At 40.0% G+C, this 17,543-nt stretch overlaps 1 protein-coding gene across 3 annotated transcripts in view; it reads left to right on the plus strand.

Moving 5' to 3' along the window:
• SIM2 (SIM bHLH transcription factor 2) overlaps window positions 1-17,543 on the plus strand; it is a 63,420-nt gene that overhangs the window by 33,977 nt on the left and 11,900 nt on the right. For all 3 annotated transcript variants that reach the window (XM_065862291.2, XM_065862299.2, XM_071810978.1), the window contains 4 exons: window positions 3,584-3,669; window positions 5,839-6,038; window positions 9,870-9,976; window positions 16,781-16,928. In XM_065862291.2, coding sequence (XP_065718363.1) covers window positions 3,584-3,669; window positions 5,839-6,038; window positions 9,870-9,976; window positions 16,781-16,928 — 541 coding nt within the window. The remainder of the gene's footprint in view (window positions 1-3,583; window positions 3,670-5,838; window positions 6,039-9,869; window positions 9,977-16,780; window positions 16,929-17,543) is intronic.

A 17,543-nucleotide genomic window follows, 5' to 3' on the forward strand; every position in this document is an offset into this window, starting at 1 on the left:
CATTTTGCAGTCTCTTGATCTAGTTTGGAGGCGGTTTTATTCCCAGAAGACGTGCACAAGCACACGTATGTAGACAGAACCCACCTGTAACAGATCAACATGGACAGCAGAACAGGGCTTTTACAGGCACTGCGTGCACACTGATAGCGTTCACATAAGCATGAATAATATGAACGACCTGGTCCTGCTTTTCCCTGCTGATAAGTCAGTCTCAAAACTTGGTATTAGATTTTATACTCGCTCACAAACACACACACACACACACACACAGAAGGATCTCTCTCTGGTAGCTTTTGTATTCTTCAGCTCGAATCCTGCAAGCAGTATGCCAGACATGATGTAGCACCTGCACATTATTCATTATTGTTTTGTTTTCTTTCTGGTTAAAAATGCTGTGGCACTCTGCATCCTTCTGTGCTAGGGGACATGCTACATTAGCAAATAACTGCGTTAAAAGTTGTTACAGCCCCAGACCATCCAGGAATGATCAGGTTCTCCTTTTGTCCTTTAGACATGTTCTGCTTGACCCACTCCACCCCACCCCACACCCCCAAGGGGCAACTGTCACAGCAACGCTGAGTTCCTACACAAACACAAACAATCTCTCTTAATACACACAGGAGGAGGAACACTTATCATGTGTATGATACTTTGACCTCTTCAGGTAAAAAAGCAATATGTCACTCAGGGCCTAGAATCTTTTTGGCCACATGGGCCAGCTCTCCTTTTGCTTACTTAAGGCATCCCAATATCAGCTAGCTCAAGCCTCTGAAATGGAAGCTCTCATATGAGTCCCCAGTTACTTTGTGGGGATATCTTCACAGGCATGAGATGTAACTGATTTAAGAGACTAGTGTTTGTTGGTTCAGGAATACACTACTAAAAAACTAATAATTCAATGATCGATAATTAATAAACACAACATTATTAAATTACAGTTATATAATTTTGCACTTGATACACACAACAACAAAGCTACTGACTATTACTCTTCAGTCTCACAAATCACATGCAGCTACTATTGAATTGCAATTCTATCAATCTCCTTTACCTCCCCGTATGACCTAGTTCTAGGGTGCAACTTTATCCCTCTTTACTCTGTCCTCCTGCATCACACAGCATCCTTGCCCTTGAATTGTTTTAATCGCCCTCCTGGTTTCCTAGGAAGACTACCTAGTTACAAGGACTGGTATTCCAGGGGGGATCTCTTGCTTACAATCTACCATCCTGAAATCAGGGAGACAAGACCTCTTCTTAAATAATGAAATAATTATCAACTTTAAATAATAAAGGAAAAATGTTGTATCTTGAAGTCCGGGTACTACTCTGGTTTTATAGATACCTGAAGACCACACTGTACATCATAACCTATTCCTGATGGAACAGTGGATTTAGAGCTGAGTGTTTCTATAGCAGTGCCCTAGTCTGCAGTAATATTTAAAAACTAAGGAAATAGCAAACAGAAGACTTAAGAACAAGTTGCCTGGAAGGAGTTCGTTACTGAAGGAGATTCTTTTAGGTCTTATGGCACTTGAGAAGTTTAAGTTATTGTTTCCAATTCCACTAACCATCTCTTTTTATAGAATAAATCACTAAAATTGCAATCAACTCTGTTCATGTCCAAGGATAGTCTTTGTATCCTCATTACTGTGCGTGATTTATTTTTCTCCCTTGACACTCTTCAAGGGAGAAAGTTACCTTTATTTTGTGTACATGAGACTGTGGCAGAAAGAGACCAAGCATTAGTGTTATGTCTCACAGAAAAATCTGTATTGAAGCCATGAATTGCACCAATGTTCCCAGATCCATTCTTTACTCATGAGATCATGCTTCAGCAATAGTAATCTATACTGTATGGCCTCCTCCCACCAAATTGTAAGCATTTGGATTTAAAACTCTATAGTAGATGAGCCAGTTAATTTAAATGCCTGCTTTTCCGCATATGGATCTGATTTGCATTAGGAAGATGTCCTGGTTTCGGCTGGGATACAGTTAATTTTCTTTCTAGTAGCTGGTATAGTGTTGTGTTTTGGATTTAGAATGAGAAGAATGTTGATAATACACTGATGTTTTGGTTGTTGCTGGGTAGTCAAGGACTTTTCAGCTTCCCATGGTCTGCCCAGTTCACAAGAAGCTGTGAGAAAGCAAAGCCAGGACAGCTGACCCAGACTGGCCAAAGGAGTATTCCTCAGCATGTGATGTTATGCTCAGTATATAAGCTGGAGTTGTTGGCGGGGGCAATTATCACTGCTCAGGAATGAACGGGCTATGGGGTTGCGGGTAGAGAGCAATCGCACTGTACATCACTTGTTTTGTATATTCTATTGTTGTTACTATTATTTTATCTTGCTTTTCTGTCCTATTAAACTGTTCTTTTCTCAACCCATGAGGTTCTTTTCCCTTTCTGATTCTCTCCCCCATCCCACCTTGGGCAGGGGGAATTGGTGAGTGGTTGTGTGGTCCTAGTTGCCAGCTGGGGTTAAATGAAGAAGATAAATGGAAAGTTCAAATACTTGGGAAGGCTGATGCTAGTTGAGATACACTACATATTGCATTTCTTTTCCCTCCTCACTAAATCCTTTTTCTGTGGCTGTATCTTCAGACCTTTCAACTCAGATCTTAATGTAGACAGTTTACTGCTTTCCAGGTAGTAGTCTGAGGCTCAAACCACTGCAGGCTAAGAGGTGTTAATTGGGTGATGGATGCATAAAAATTGGGAACACAACAGTTAAATCAAATTAAAGCTAGACTCCAACTGATTACAGTAGACTTTGGATCAAACCCTCTGGGGAATTAGGAGATAATACACTTTGCAACAAACCCAAAAACCTCTCTGCTTCCCTGATTTTTCCTATTCACAGGTGTACCAAATGAGTTTTCTTTTCCTAATATGGTTGCGTTCTCACAAACCGCAACTTCCAATAAGAGGAGTTGAAACTACTAATGAAGGCTGAGCTGTAATTGAGAATAATTAATGTTAAAGAGAATAGTAACTTATTCTTAGCAGAAAATACATGTCTATCTGAGCAATATTTAATGTAAAAACATTGCTGAAGGTTACCCATGAAGACATTTGTTTAAAAACCATCTATCAATGTTATTTTGGAAATCAGTGAAACAGGTAATAATACTGCATATGGAGGCCAGGAGTTCACCAATTTGGGCATGACTAGTTACGTACCATCAAATTATTAAGAAAACACAGTTAATTTTCTTGTTTCCCATTCTGCTAGTATTTTGGAGGGTACCTTCATTTACCTGCACTCCAAAGGAGATGTTTACTTCCCTTTACCAATATAGGCTGGTCCCTAGATGTTCAGAAACAAGGTGATTGCCTTGTGAAGGTTAGTAAAAACAGAAATTTGGAGACCTAGTCATGCTGATTTGTTCAAGTTTCACAGCGAATCCTAACATGAAGGCAAAATAAATCCTGAGGGCAAGGATTGAGAGATAAAGTAGAATGGCTGACTTCTATTGCTGCCTAAGGCTGAGACATAAAAGTATCCATTAAATCTTGAAACACGATGTTATGGACAGTTTCGAAATTTCAGTAATAAGTAAGCATTGTGGTTTATGCTTTCAGAATATGAAATTGAGAGATCATTTTTCCTGAGAATGAAATGTGTCCTAGCCAAGAGGAATGCAGGATTGACATGCAGTGGCTACAAGGTAAAGTATATAAGCTTTCCTCCCCCCCCCCCCCCCCCCGCAAGTATTTAACAAATGACAAGTTTCTTTATTTAGTGTGTTTTACATATGTGTAGCTGAAAGCAAAGTCTGTGATGAAAAGAATCAGAACAGATGCAAAAGATACCACTGCTACCTGCAGATTTCCTCAGTAATGCAACTCCATAGACTCTCTCACAGTGAGTTGGAGTTCACCTTGTGGCACATTCCCACATCCTGATTCCTGATCTTCCAGATTAGGGAATTGGCTGGAGCACACACACGGAGGTGTAAGCAGAGTTCACAGACAAGTGTTATTTCCTATGGAACTGGAGGCAGGTGAGGCAGGAACTCAGACACAGAAACTTGGAAGTCTTCCCGCATCCCTCTGCCTTGGTGTTACTGTGCTCCAGCTGAGCGGCCAACCAGTTGCACAAGTCACCCCATTGGCCTGACCAGAGTTACCTCAACATTAATGAGACTGTAATGTCACCCTTATCATTAACGTCAGCTCAGAGTTGAATTGTACTAAACCATCAAGTTTATTTATAAATCTTATATCTTGTGTTAATTTTTTATTTATTACATGAAATCAGAAGCCAAAGCAAATGCTGAGATTGTCTAAAAACACCTGCTATTCAGGTAGTTCTTATTTCCAGCTTTACAGCGTGCGTTTGCTGCTTTTTGAGATACATAGTATAATTCTATCACTTAAGCATCAGGAGAGAAGGGTACTTCGTAGACATTCTGTGAGGATTCATTTTGTTTGAGTCATTCAGAAACAAAAACAAGCAAAAGAAGCAGAGGTCTTTTAGGGAATGTGTCCAAGGTCCAGATATATATCTGTCTATTTACATTGCTGTCTACCTGGTTAGACTGATAATTCTTCATTACATGGACCCCTGTTTGCTCAGCTGCTCCCAGCAAAAATGGTTCTGCCTGAAAGCAGAATCTGAAACCAGGTAAAAGTGTAGAACTTGTAGTGGTGGTACCTCTGTATGTTTTTTAGTTTCCCCATTTATGGCTGCTAATCAGGGGAATCACCTTCTTCTTTCACTCACTATTAAAAGTTTATACAGTGAAACATTTAAGGATGTATTCATCTAGAGAGGTGTCTATAGAGGTATTCTCTTTGACTGTACTTAGAGTCACAACTTAACAATTTTGAAAGTATCACCTGAGATTTTGCTTGCTACTGTACTTTTGCTAGATGTACTAATCACTTGGTGGTGGGAAATGAGGAAGGAAGATTATACAGGAGGAAACTATTTATAGATGACTGTTTAGTTGGTTGTTCAGGAGTACTAAATACACTAGAAATTAATTCCTTTCCACTGGACACAGTTGAAAGTCAAACAAACAAAGAAATGAAGCTGAAGGATGTGTAGTACGCCTGCTGTTTGGACTAGAACATTGGCAGAAGCACAAATGATATCTAAACACCAGCACTACATTAAATAAACCTTATTTTTCTGGAGGAGCCCCCAGATAACATTTTTCCCCCTTCCTTAGCTGACATTGTGAATTTTTACAGTCTAACAATGAAGTTATCACTCCAGCGATTAGGAATTGTATATGGGGATTCAGGAATCTGGTCTTAAGACCTTGGGCTTGGTCACATTTCAAAAGAACATCATTTGAACTTAACTGGAGAACTTAAAACTCATTTCTAGTGCATTTACATATCCAACCATTTATTTTTATAAATGCATTCATCTCCATTGGATTTTTAAAGTGTCTCTTCTTCATCAGAATAATAACACATTAAAATGCAAATATTTATATATACCTCTGTGTGTGTGTGTGAGAAAGTAATTTTAAAAAGAAACTTCCAGATTTTTCAATTAATGGACAGGAATTCTGACTGTATCTACAAGAAATCTATGCCAAAGAGAGTTTAAAGTACTAATTAGAAAGCAGTCTAGATAAACCCAAAGAGCATGTGCTTTAATATTGGATTAATCATGTTGTCAGTAAACACAAAAACTGTATTTACTGTGTTTTGTTCTCCATTTTTAAATTAGCCACACTTCTGAAGCCTTTGCAGACTATGCAGTGTTGAAGTGTTATAAGGGTGTATTGCTTCATAACCTTGTTGAGATTGGGTAGTCATCTGACTTGCAGCTTCTTCTCTTGCCATCAGATACTGAGTGTGTTTTCTTCTCATGCCAGGTGATCCATTGCAGTGGCTATTTGAAGATACGGCAGTATATGCTAGATATGTCTTTGTATGATTCCTGTTACCAAATCGTTGGACTGGTGGCTGTAGGTCAATCTTTACCTCCCAGTGCAATCACTGAGATCAAACTTCACAGTAACATGTTTATGTTCAGAGCAAGTTTGGACTTAAAATTAATATTCCTAGATTCCAGGTAAGCAACTATTTCATTTCTAGCATAAAATGTTTTCAAACTGAAGTGTTATCATAAGCTACAGTGGCTTCCAAACAGACCAAAAAATCCATGGAAAAACAAAGCAGCCCAAAATAGATCTGGAACACAAAGACCATGTGGGTCTTCAAAGCCCTCCAGGTAGCTGAATAGACCATATTTTGTCCTGAATACCAGCCTATAAGAGCCTGTATAATTTAGCCTGCAGTTACCCACAATTTCAGAGAGTCGGTTAAGGCCTTCTTGCTGTTATAGGCGCATAAGCAGTAATACATTTTTACCTTAAAGGGCATAAATATGAAGCTAGTGAAAGGAATAAGGTTGTACTATTATCCATAATTGAAGCAAAACAACAAACAAAGCACACACACACACAAACCAAACAAAAACCAACCAACCACGTCCCTCCACTTCAAAAAAAAAAAAAAAAAACAAACCAAACCCCACAAAAAACCAAACCCAAAACAAAACAAAACAAAAAACAAAACCAAAAAAACCCCCACAACTGAAACACTGAGAACAAATCACTTGTTAGGGTCATCCAGAAAGCTTTTGACAGAGCAGTAGGAGAACATAGTCTGCTCTTCAGTGTAATGCCTTGAAAATGAAACTGAATCTACCAATGGTGTTGTTAAAATGAACGTGAGTTCAATTGGCTGCTACGTAGAAGCACAGCTTTCTTAAACAAAACTTGGGAAAATGATTATTGCTGGGGAAAGAGAACCCTGCCTCCACTCTCAGTCGATATAGTTCACATACCAGCTAAGAAGGAAAGAGCACAAAAGCAGAACTGGTTTCTGGTTTTTCACAGTTGTGAAATTATCCACTCCTCTCTTTTTGAAACATGGTACTTCTTTGTACAATGATACTTTGTATAGTGCAGTTCAAGATACCTTGAGTGGAAAAGCCCAATTCCCAGATGATGTAAAAGATTTGACTATTGACAAGATGGTAATTCTTCAAAAATCCCCCCATGTGGACCAGTATGTCAGAATCTCTCTCATTTCCCTGGCATGCTGGATTTGCAAGAAGCAGAAGTGATGTTCATGTGTAACAGTGAAAAAGAGTCTATGTCCAAGACAGTGGAGAAGTTTTGCATGGCAGGTCAACCATGCAAGAACATGCTCTTTCTCCATGCTAAGTCAATGAGACAGTTGGGCCATCAGCTGCTAAAATACAAAGACTTAGCTGTTTCTGGAATCTTTCCCTTCTCTTTTGCCTGCTTTACTTAATGTAACAGCTACAAAGAAGCACAAGGGATTCGGCAGCATGTCTTTGCATGTGGAAAAAAGGAAATGATGTGATTAAGAGTAACTGCCTGGAGACATAAATGTCTTCAAAGGAGACTGCATAACCAGAGGTGTTGACAGGAGCACAGATAGAACCAGTACTATTGCATAGCTCTGTTTACCAAAGAGCAGATGGATGTCACCCCCACAGAGGACAATCAGGGATATTAAGCATTACCAAAGCCCTTTGCTCTCCCAGCTGAGCAAACCAAATTATATTTGCTCAGAGCAGGGACATATTAGGAATAAAACAAAACTGCTTTCAGTCTTGCTTCTGGTATCTATACAAGGAAAAGCATTGTTAGATCTTTAGAGGTAACAGTCACAGCAGACAGACCTGTCTTAAAGCTATAGGAAGAAGCAGTTAAGCCTTTCTAGACACTTGATACAATGTAAAACATGTAAGAGTACATTTATTACCATCACTGAAAGAAGGAGACAGTTCTTTCCCTCCAAAGTGATCTGCTGCTTCTGATTTTCGTGGTGTAGCCTATTCATTAATTGCTACATGATTTACAAAGGGTTTCAAGAACTCTAGAGAACAGAACAGATCATTAGAGCAAGCTCTGTTTCCTTCCATGTGCCCTGCCACATGCAAAGAACAATCTTCAGAGCCCAGGCTCCTTACAGTGGCTTATTGAGAGATTTGTTTTGTGTTAAGGAAGTCAAGCAGCTGAATTTATTCTCGGATTCAAGCTTTTCAAAAGTTTGCGTGTCCTTGTAACCATTAGTGATATTTTTTTGGCCCTTGGGAAGACTAGCTTCAAAGTGAGGCTGTACCTCCAGAAAAATTAACACCTGGCTTAGGCTTGTGGCATTTTGTTTGGTTTTGGATTTGCTGTTTCTGTACTCACTAATTAAGTGAGAGGGGGTAAAACTCTTGTTTTAATTGCACTGAAGTCAGAAGGAGCACTGAAACCTGAACAGGATCTTTCACCGATATTTCACCATGCTGATAGGCGTGAGACTTTGGGCCCCTAGAAATGTAGGCCAGGAGGGATAGGGCACACTGCAGAGGAGACACACGAGTATATATTCACATATCCTCCCACAGAAAGAGAGCACATGTGCTCACTTCACATTGGCAGTCTCTGACTGAGGCAAAAGCATGCAAGAGTTTCCCAGATGAAGGCATATATAGGGGAGGTATGGATGCATTTGTACTGTATTTATAATAAAACAGGCTGCACAGGTGTGCCCTTTTTTTCATTATTTCCTTCAGAAGAATCCCAACCCTCAACGTAACCCCCAATGACACATGTTGCTTGAGACCCCTGTATTAATCTCTGTAGATACCACTATGTTATTCTCTGATACAGTGTATCCTCATCAGTGTTTAAGGTCAGACCAGAAGCATCCTTTCTTTTGAAGTCAGTGTCTTGGCTGTCCCAGCTCATTGCACTGCAGTTCATGTCATGAAGAGGCCTTAGGCATGTGAACTGGATTACCTCTGGATGAGTCTAAACTGGAAGACAACCTCCAAGAGCATGTCTAAGGCACTCCAACTATTACAAAGCTTTCAGTCTACAGGCCTAGACTAGAGCTAATCTCAAGTAAAGGTTCTGAAATTAAAATATGCAGATGCATCTGCTGCTGCAGAAGTAGATCCTCAGTAGTAACAATTTTACTCTCCAGGTTGCCTGCTAATGGACTGTGCTGCTTGTTAACATAGACGTGCCTTTGTATGGTACCTCTGTTCTGCCTTTTTAGGTGAAGAAAGCCCAGGACAGCATAAAACAACCCCAGCAACATTAGGTAAACAAGCCACACTATGGCTGAGTTGCACAATGTACTTTGAGGATTTTTGTTCTCAAGCAACAGAGCTAAATAAACAAATGTCCACTTTGAACCATCAAGTTTGCCTCTTCAGGTGTGACCCAGTGTAACTCTGCCCAGAGTAGGCTGGTTACTTAACATCTGCAGAGATGCTGCTGTTTCAAATTTTTTCCACTATTCTACTTCTCATCATGTGAGGATGTTTTTCTGAAGCCTAGCTTCAGCCTTTCTTTTCTTAGCTTGTGATCTTCATAATGGTTTGTCTTTCCGCATTCTCAGCTGGAATAAACTCCTGCTTCCTCCTTCTGTTAGGTGTTAGCCTAAATTTATTTATAGACTGTGGTCACACCTTCTATGGACTGATATACACGCCACACTTGTATGTTTGCACAAGCAAATGAAAATGTGTCAGCAGTCCACAAGAGTAGTTTTATTGTTTCGTGAATGGCTCCTCAACTGGATCTTTGTGCAAAGGATCATGCACGGCAGTGGCAAAAGCCCAAAGTGGAAATAAGTAAAGGAACTCATTTTCCCGTCTGTGTGTGAGGCTGGCCAGGGAATAGCTGCACCTTGCTTTGGCTGGGTTGAGTGGGTTTATTTTTTACCTAAAGGTGAGGATTCTGTTTCCAAAACTAACATTTTGTCCTGCATTTTTCAGGCACCTGATTTGTTGGCACAATCTAATGCTAGGTTAATAAAATGGAATATTCCTAAGATTTTTTTTTATTATGGAATCTTCCTTTTCCAGGGTGACTGAATTAACTGGATATGAGCCTCAAGATCTCATAGAAAAAACCCTCTACCACCATGTTCATGGCTGTGATGTGTTCCATTTACGATATGCTCATCACCTGCGTAAGTAAAAAGAATGCTAGACTGAAATTTATTGAGTAGAGTTAGAATTTTTGCAGACAACAGGTGCTATGCTGAAAAGTAGAGAAAGCTTCCAAATTTTGACTGTAGCTGGATTTTCAAAAGTGCTCGGCTATCACTTTGGGAAACTGTTAGTTCTACAAATAAGCTAGACAGATACTCAATATGCTGTGCTTCTGAAAACAAAACAGAACACACACACACAAACAAACAAAAACAAAACAAAAACAAACAAACAAAAATAAAACCCATCCCAAACTCCCAAAAAACACCAAACCAAAAAAAACCACCACAAAACCAACCAACGAAAAAAACCCAGATCTGATCACTTTTATATTTCTACTTATAGGATCTAGGTTCTTTTGAAAATTTGGACTTGATTCTGGGTGGCAAACTCTTGAAGGAAACAACAACAACAACCAACCAAATAAAACAAACACAAAGAGTAAATGAGTGGGAAGGGAAAACGTGAACTTTACTAGATTCTGTTTTAAAAGAAAAATTACGCAACAGCTCCCCATTCCTCTGAAATATGTTAGTAATAATCATCCCATGTTTGAAGTGAATGCAAACCCAAAAACTCCTTAGATTAATGTTCATTAATAGCATGCAGATGAGGTTTGGAGAATGGAGTGTCAGGAAAAAAAATTACGCATTTAATAATTCCCCATCTTCCAACAGAGCCATTAATCGTATCTTCAAACATCTGGATTTGGGAAGTAGTTCATTCAGTAGCTTCATTGAGAAGCAAATTGAGGGAATAGCTGAACTCTGGATTTGGCTCAGTCTGCTGCAGCCTAAACGATTCAAAGACAACATCCAAAAACCAATGTCAGTGAATTTTTTTCCAGATTGCTCCTGTAGGCTGAAAGCAGGCAGAGTCAAATCCTTCTCTTAGGCTTTCTGAAGGAGAAACCGGTCAGTTCTTCACCTTAATTTGTGCTGCTCCTGAGGATCTGGAATATAAAGAAGGTTGTAACTGTATTTGGTAAGTTAGTGCTGAAATTCCAAGTACCAAATGGCAGTGCATGTTACATCTGGGAAAGCAGAAGATGATCTTTACAGCAAGTTCAGGTCTACCAAAACACCACTGAATACTCTGGGCCACTAGAGTGACCAGTTTACATGGTAATGCCCTGTTTGGGGCATCCTCTTTGTAGTGTTAACATCTGCATCTGGATGTGGCTGTTGACCTGTACAAAATATCACTCATTATTTTCTCAAGGCTATTCGAAATACCTGTGTCAACCAGTATACAGATGATACCACTATAGCCACAATCATTTATGGAAAACAGCTTTTCATTTTAGAGCAGAGTGATAGATAATTCTGTGTGCCTGGTAGAAGACTTGTACTTGGGCTGCCAGTTTGTTCTATGCATGACTGGAGTTTTAAACAGAGAGACAAATCATGTTTTCTGAATCACCCCCACCACTTCCTCCCACAAGAAAAAAAACATTCATCCAAACAGGATAACTAAAAGGAGTTCTCTAGATACTGTATTTGAGATAAATTATTGTAAAGTTTAAAACCAGAAGAAAAGTGTGAGAAATCTGCATAGAAATTTATGGAAGTTTCAAAGCAAATAACTGCCAAGAAACAAAAAATAATGGCTAATTCTTGGGCAACAGTGGGAACAGTGCAGAATCATGGTTAGAATACTGAGTAATAGGAATTATTAAAGCAGATGTCAAGTGTATTCGCTTCCTCTGGGGAGCACTGTTACAACTCCCCCACCGTCCATCAGTAAATGTCTTAGGAACACGAACAGTAAAAGGCTGACAGATTTGACGTACCATTCTATAAAGCAATCTGATGATTAAGTGTCATCTGATAAAGAAGTCTGGAGAGAAACTTCTTGCACCTAATAAGGAAAAAGGAAAAAAAGAAAAGAAAACAAAGCAAAAAAGGCAACCCTAAACTAGGGTAGCTAATTGCTTTTTCAAAGAGAAAAAAAAAAAATCCCAAACTGAAGCAACTGAACTTTAAGTTTGGCAGCACGGAGAACAGAACAAAGGACACAGTGAGGAGAACAGGTTAGAAGGGATATAACAAGAACATCGGACTATGAGGAAAATATAGATGTGACTATTTGCCGAAGGTGTGCTGGCAAAAAACAGTGTTTCCTGTTTTAAACATTTGATTAGCTTCCAGCTATATGAAAAATTTCTGGCATTTGAACTAGTGTTATTTATTTCCATAGCACCATTAATATACAAAGTGTTTGCTCTGCAACTGGGCATATGTGGCCACACAAATGATGAGTCTCTGCCTAAGGATCTTGCATTCTAAAAGACAGGACAGAGAAGCTGTTCCAGTACGAACAAAATATTCCTCTGTTCCACTATAGACAAAATATTTGTTTCATTTGTACCATTGTCTCTCTCTGAGGAGGATTTTGTGCATCCCACATGTTGTAACATCATTGCTCTTCCCACATAAACTTTTATAAAAGTCACATCTCTTGTGTCTTGGCAAGGCAAGCCCCAGCCTCAGCTGATGTCACCACCAAACTGTTTTGCTGCTTCCTGGAAGTCAACCTATGTATTTATAGACCCTGTCTTATAGCAGAGCACAGTTTATGCTCTGCCCTTGGCATTGAGTCGGCTTTTGCTCCTCCAGCAATCAAGCCTGTCAGAGCTGTACTAGTTTATAAGAGGGCAAAAGAACAGTGGAGTCTGCTAGGGTACCATCCACTGACCACACTGCTTGAGGGCTGCACCCATGACATGCCAGGGAAACTAAAACAATAACTGCTGCAAGTGGGGAACCAAGAAGTCCATTTCTCTTTGCGGTATCCTTAAGCGCAGGCTAGGAAATCCCAGCCTCATGCCCATGAGCCTGCTGAGGCCTTTTAAAATAGCCATCTATGACAGACCAGAAGGACCAGCCCAGCCAGCCCAGTGCCTTTTTCAGCTTGACTGCTAAACCAGGAGGGAACCACAACAGCGGAACACCCAGTTACAAATGGCACATCTATGAGCCAAGGCTAAAGCCACTGAATCCTCCCCATTTGATTGCAGTGGAGGCCACCAAGAAGTCTGAGCCTGCACAGAGTATCTCGATAGAGGATTTACCTCACTCCCATTGCTGGGGTTTCCCAATCAACATCCAAGAGGATTGTTTAACTCAGAGCCATATGGAAATTGACCTCATTTACTGTATCTGAAGTGCAGCTACTGTCCCCTGGCAAAGGTCAGACTTTACCCAGATTACTAAAAATGCAGGAGACATGAAGTCCTCCCCTGTCCCAGGAGAAATATTGGTTTATGCATGTATTTAGGAAGGAAAGCTGAACACTGTAGTCCTCAGTGGTTTTCACATCTTTTAAAACACTAACTGGAGAGCTAAACCAGGGATTTAAAAAAAAATCAGTGAAAGTCAAAATTAGTCCCAAAGCACAAGAAAGAACTTCGTTATAGCTAGTGATCCATTACAGCATTAATTCCTGTTTTGGAAGACTGAGTAGCAAGGTACTTTGAATTCAAGGAAAACCCGACCATTAAACCAGCACAAAGACTTAGTTCTGAAAAGCCTAGACCACATTACAAAAAAATATCTGTTAGATGATCTAGGCCAAAATGTAAGCATTGTTTTCTAGAACTGGACCGTTTGGATTACAGAGCATCAAGAAATATACTGATTCCATGGCATATAGCTTATTATTAACAAATATTTTTAGAACAGGCTTATTTGGCATGGTTACATTGAATCTTTGAGTAGCAGCCACAAGATCTTTACCTTGGAGGGATATATTGCACTTAAAGAGTACACATGCCTTTATATTTTGTGGGTGTGTTTACATATTTACACACACATTCCTCATGATTTTCTTGAAAATCTGTACATATGCACAACTTCACTCCCCAGAGTATTCTTTGTAGCAAATGTAGACATGAAAAATGACACCAGAAAGTATGAGGCAAAAAGCTGATATCTAAGAGGCACTTCAAACTCTAAATAGTAGTGGCTTGATGTCAGCAAGGATGGATTTTTAAAGTCTTGCAAGATTATCTTGTTTATCTTGTTGCTTTCTCAACAAATAGATACTATAACCTGTAATGAAAGGGGAACTGACACTTCACAGAATCATAGAATGTTAGGGATTGTAAGGGACCTCAAAAGATCATCTAGTCCAATCTCCCTGCTGGAGCAGGAACACCTAGATGAGGTTACACAGGAAGGCGTCCAGGCAGGTTTTGAATGCCTCCAGAGAAGGAAACTCCACACCCACCCTGGGCAGCCTGTTCCAGTGTTCTGTCACCCTCACTGAAAAGAAGTTTCTTCTCATATTTCAGTGGAACCTCCTGTGTTCCAGTTTGTACACATTGCCCCTTGTCCTGTCATTGCTTGTCAATGAGAAGAGCCTGGCTCCATCCTTGTGACACTCACACTTTACATATTTATAAACATTAATGAGGTCACTCCTCAGTCTCCTCTTCTCCAAGCTGAAGAGACCCAGCTCCCTCAGCCTTTCCTCATACAGGAGACGCTCCACTCCCTTGATCATCTTTGTGGCTCTGCGCTGGACTCTCTCCAGCAGTTCTCTGTCCTTGAACTGAGGAGCCCAGAACTGGACACAGTATTCCAGATGTGGTCTCACCAGGGCAGAGTAGAGGGGAGGGAGAACCTCTCTCGACCTACCAACCACCCATCTTCTAATAAAGCCCAGGTGCCATTGGCCTTCCTGGCCACAAGGGCACAGTGCTGGCTCATGGTCATCCTGCTGTTCACCAGGACCCCTAGGTCCCTTTTCCCTATACTGCTCTCCAACAGGCCGTTCTCCAACTTATGCTGGAACCTGGAGTTGTTCCTGCTCAGATGCAAGACTCTACACTTGCCCTTGTTATATTGCATTAAATTTTTCCTCGTCCAACTCTCCAGCCTGTCCAGGTCTCGATGGATGGCAGCACAGCCTTTTGGCGTGTCAGCCACTCCTCCCAGCTTGGTGTCATCAGCAAATTTGCTGACAGTGCACTCTAGTCCCTCATTCAAGTCATTAGTGAATATATTGAACAGTACTGGTCCCAGGACTGACCCCTGAGGCACTGCACTAGATATAGGTCTCCAACTGGACTCTGCCCCATTGACCACAACTCTCTGGCTTCTTTCCTTCAGCCAGTTCACAGTCCACCTCACTACCTGATCGTCCTGTCCACCCTTCCTCAGTTTAGCAGCAAGGATGCTGTGGGAGACTGTGTCAAATGCTTTACTGAAGTCAAGAAGACCTGTCTGTAATAATTTTGTAATAACCTGATTTTCTTAGGGAAATTAACTGGATTTGAAGAAAAGTTTAAATATGTTATGATATGCACAGATGGATAGGAGACTAAGCAGTCCAAAGAGATGACTTAGATGCTGCAGACTCGGAGGACCTTTCAGCAAGAAGAACTCTTGCTCTTCTATTTCTGTCAGTGTTACACTGAGCTATTCACATTACTCACATTATTGCTGTCTCCAATTACTATTGAAATTACAACCCCCTGCTCCCCCAGGTAAGAACTAAACAAAAAAAAGCAAACCCCAGCAATGACTGAGAGCCACAGAGCTAATTACCAAACAGTAGACAAATCCTCAAAGCTTATGCACTCTTTAATTCACAACTTAACATTGGATGCCCTCCCTGTCAGAAAAACCTTCTATGAATACTAATTATAAGGCCATATATTTTCATTTCAAGTCGTCATTTATTCAGCTAGAGTTGGCTGAAAGAGAAAGCTGTTGTTTATTTGCTTATCTATCTGCTTCTGCACCAAGTTTGTACAATGAGAGAAAAAAAATTACAGTGAGCTTTGCTACTAAGTTCAGTCTAGTACAAGCCCTACATTTGCAAGTAGTAATTCCATTTCTTAATCATGTATTATATAAAGGGACTGCTGCTATTGATCACTTTTTTTGGACATAGTTTGTGTAGCAAGCTCAGTCCTTTATTTCCTAATTTAAAATAAATTACTGATTGTATAATAGAAGAGTAAGAAGATAGAGTTTCCTAGATAAATGCTCCAGGGTCATGCAAGAGAAGAACCATCTTCAACAGATGGGCATTATCTTCTAGTGGATCATTAGATAAATGCCTGGCACTGAACCAGACATATTTATAGGTAGGTTAAATATTTAGAGATGCTGCAGAACTCGTATTATAGCATAGCCTTATGCCAAAATGTCTTTGTTCACAGAGAACCCAAACTGGTCTACAGAGGGTTACATTTCTAGAGAAATCTATCAGATAACTGATTCACCTCTCTGGCCTTGTCTTTATTTATGTGCTTAAGAACCAAATAGCATTTTGATTTTGCTCTTTTGAAACACCTTTCAAAATGCAGATCTTATAGAGGAAAAAGCATCATGGCATAAAATTCATAATAAACTATCAAGCTATGAACAACAAAAGTACTTCCAAATATAATGGAAAAATTTAAAGTAGTTGTGCCCACTTCAAAATGCTTTTGCTGTCTTGAACTTTTTCAGTCAGAAGATTAGAAACAGTAAGAATTTTTTTGCTGAATATAAACATAAGAAAGCAGGGTGAACTGGAAGAGACAAAGTTTAATAGTTCGCAACATGGTATTTGTAAACAATAATGTGAAATTTTGAAACTATGTAAACCAGCAGGACAGATACGTTTGCAGGGGAGCTGTTTAAATTTTGATGAGAGAAGGAGGCTTAAGGGAGGGAGAAGAGGGATAAAAGTCCCTGCTGTGCAAATAAATCTCTCCAGGAAGTGGTCACAAATCCAAGCAATGTGAAATGCTTTCTTTTTTTTTTTTTTTTCAATTGTATTAACAGTGTTGGTGAAAGGCCAAGTCACAACCAAGTACTATCGACTACTGTCCAAGCATGGAGGCTGGGTCTGGGTACAGAGCTATGCTACTATTGTGCATAACAGCCGTTCATCACGGCCTCACTGCATAGTGAGTGTCAATTATGTCCTTACGTAAGTCAAAATACTTTGTACCATTATGTGTTATCAGTAATTGATTCATTTTATGTGTTATCAGTAATTGATTCATTACTAATTAAATCCTTTAAGTTTGCTTTACTTGTGTCTTCCAGTATCATTCTGTGCTTGCATGTTATAGTCACTTTTCTCTCCTCACATTCTCCTTCTTTTAGTTACATTGAGCTAAAAAGACCTAGTATTCCTGATGATTACTTTGTACACCATATGCTTGAATGTAATACCACTTATAGCCATTTGCATTACACCCAGACCCCAGTTTTGTGATCTGCATCAAAACTGTGCCGGTGCTGTCCAGACACAGTGAAAGCTACTGCTACCCAGCAGAGGTCCCAGTGTCAGTTTGTGAGAGAGAGACATGGTAGGCAGCACTACCCCTTTCAGGGACAGCCGAATCACCAAGGATTCCCCCACTGGCCTTGGCTTCCACAGATAACTCAGTGAAAAACTACATTCTCTCAATGGCAAGTAGGTCTCAAAGAGCTGGCGAACGGAACAGTGGTTTGGACCTGCAGTTTATGACTTCTGGTTCAAACCATGAAGGTATTACAAAACTCCTATCTTGATATAAACCCAAGAGAGACAGAAACA

Source organism: Patagioenas fasciata, chromosome 1, assembly GCF_037038585.1.
Source record: "Patagioenas fasciata isolate bPatFas1 chromosome 1, bPatFas1.hap1, whole genome shotgun sequence".
NCBI classification, from domain to species: domain Eukaryota; kingdom Metazoa; phylum Chordata; class Aves; order Columbiformes; family Columbidae; genus Patagioenas; species Patagioenas fasciata.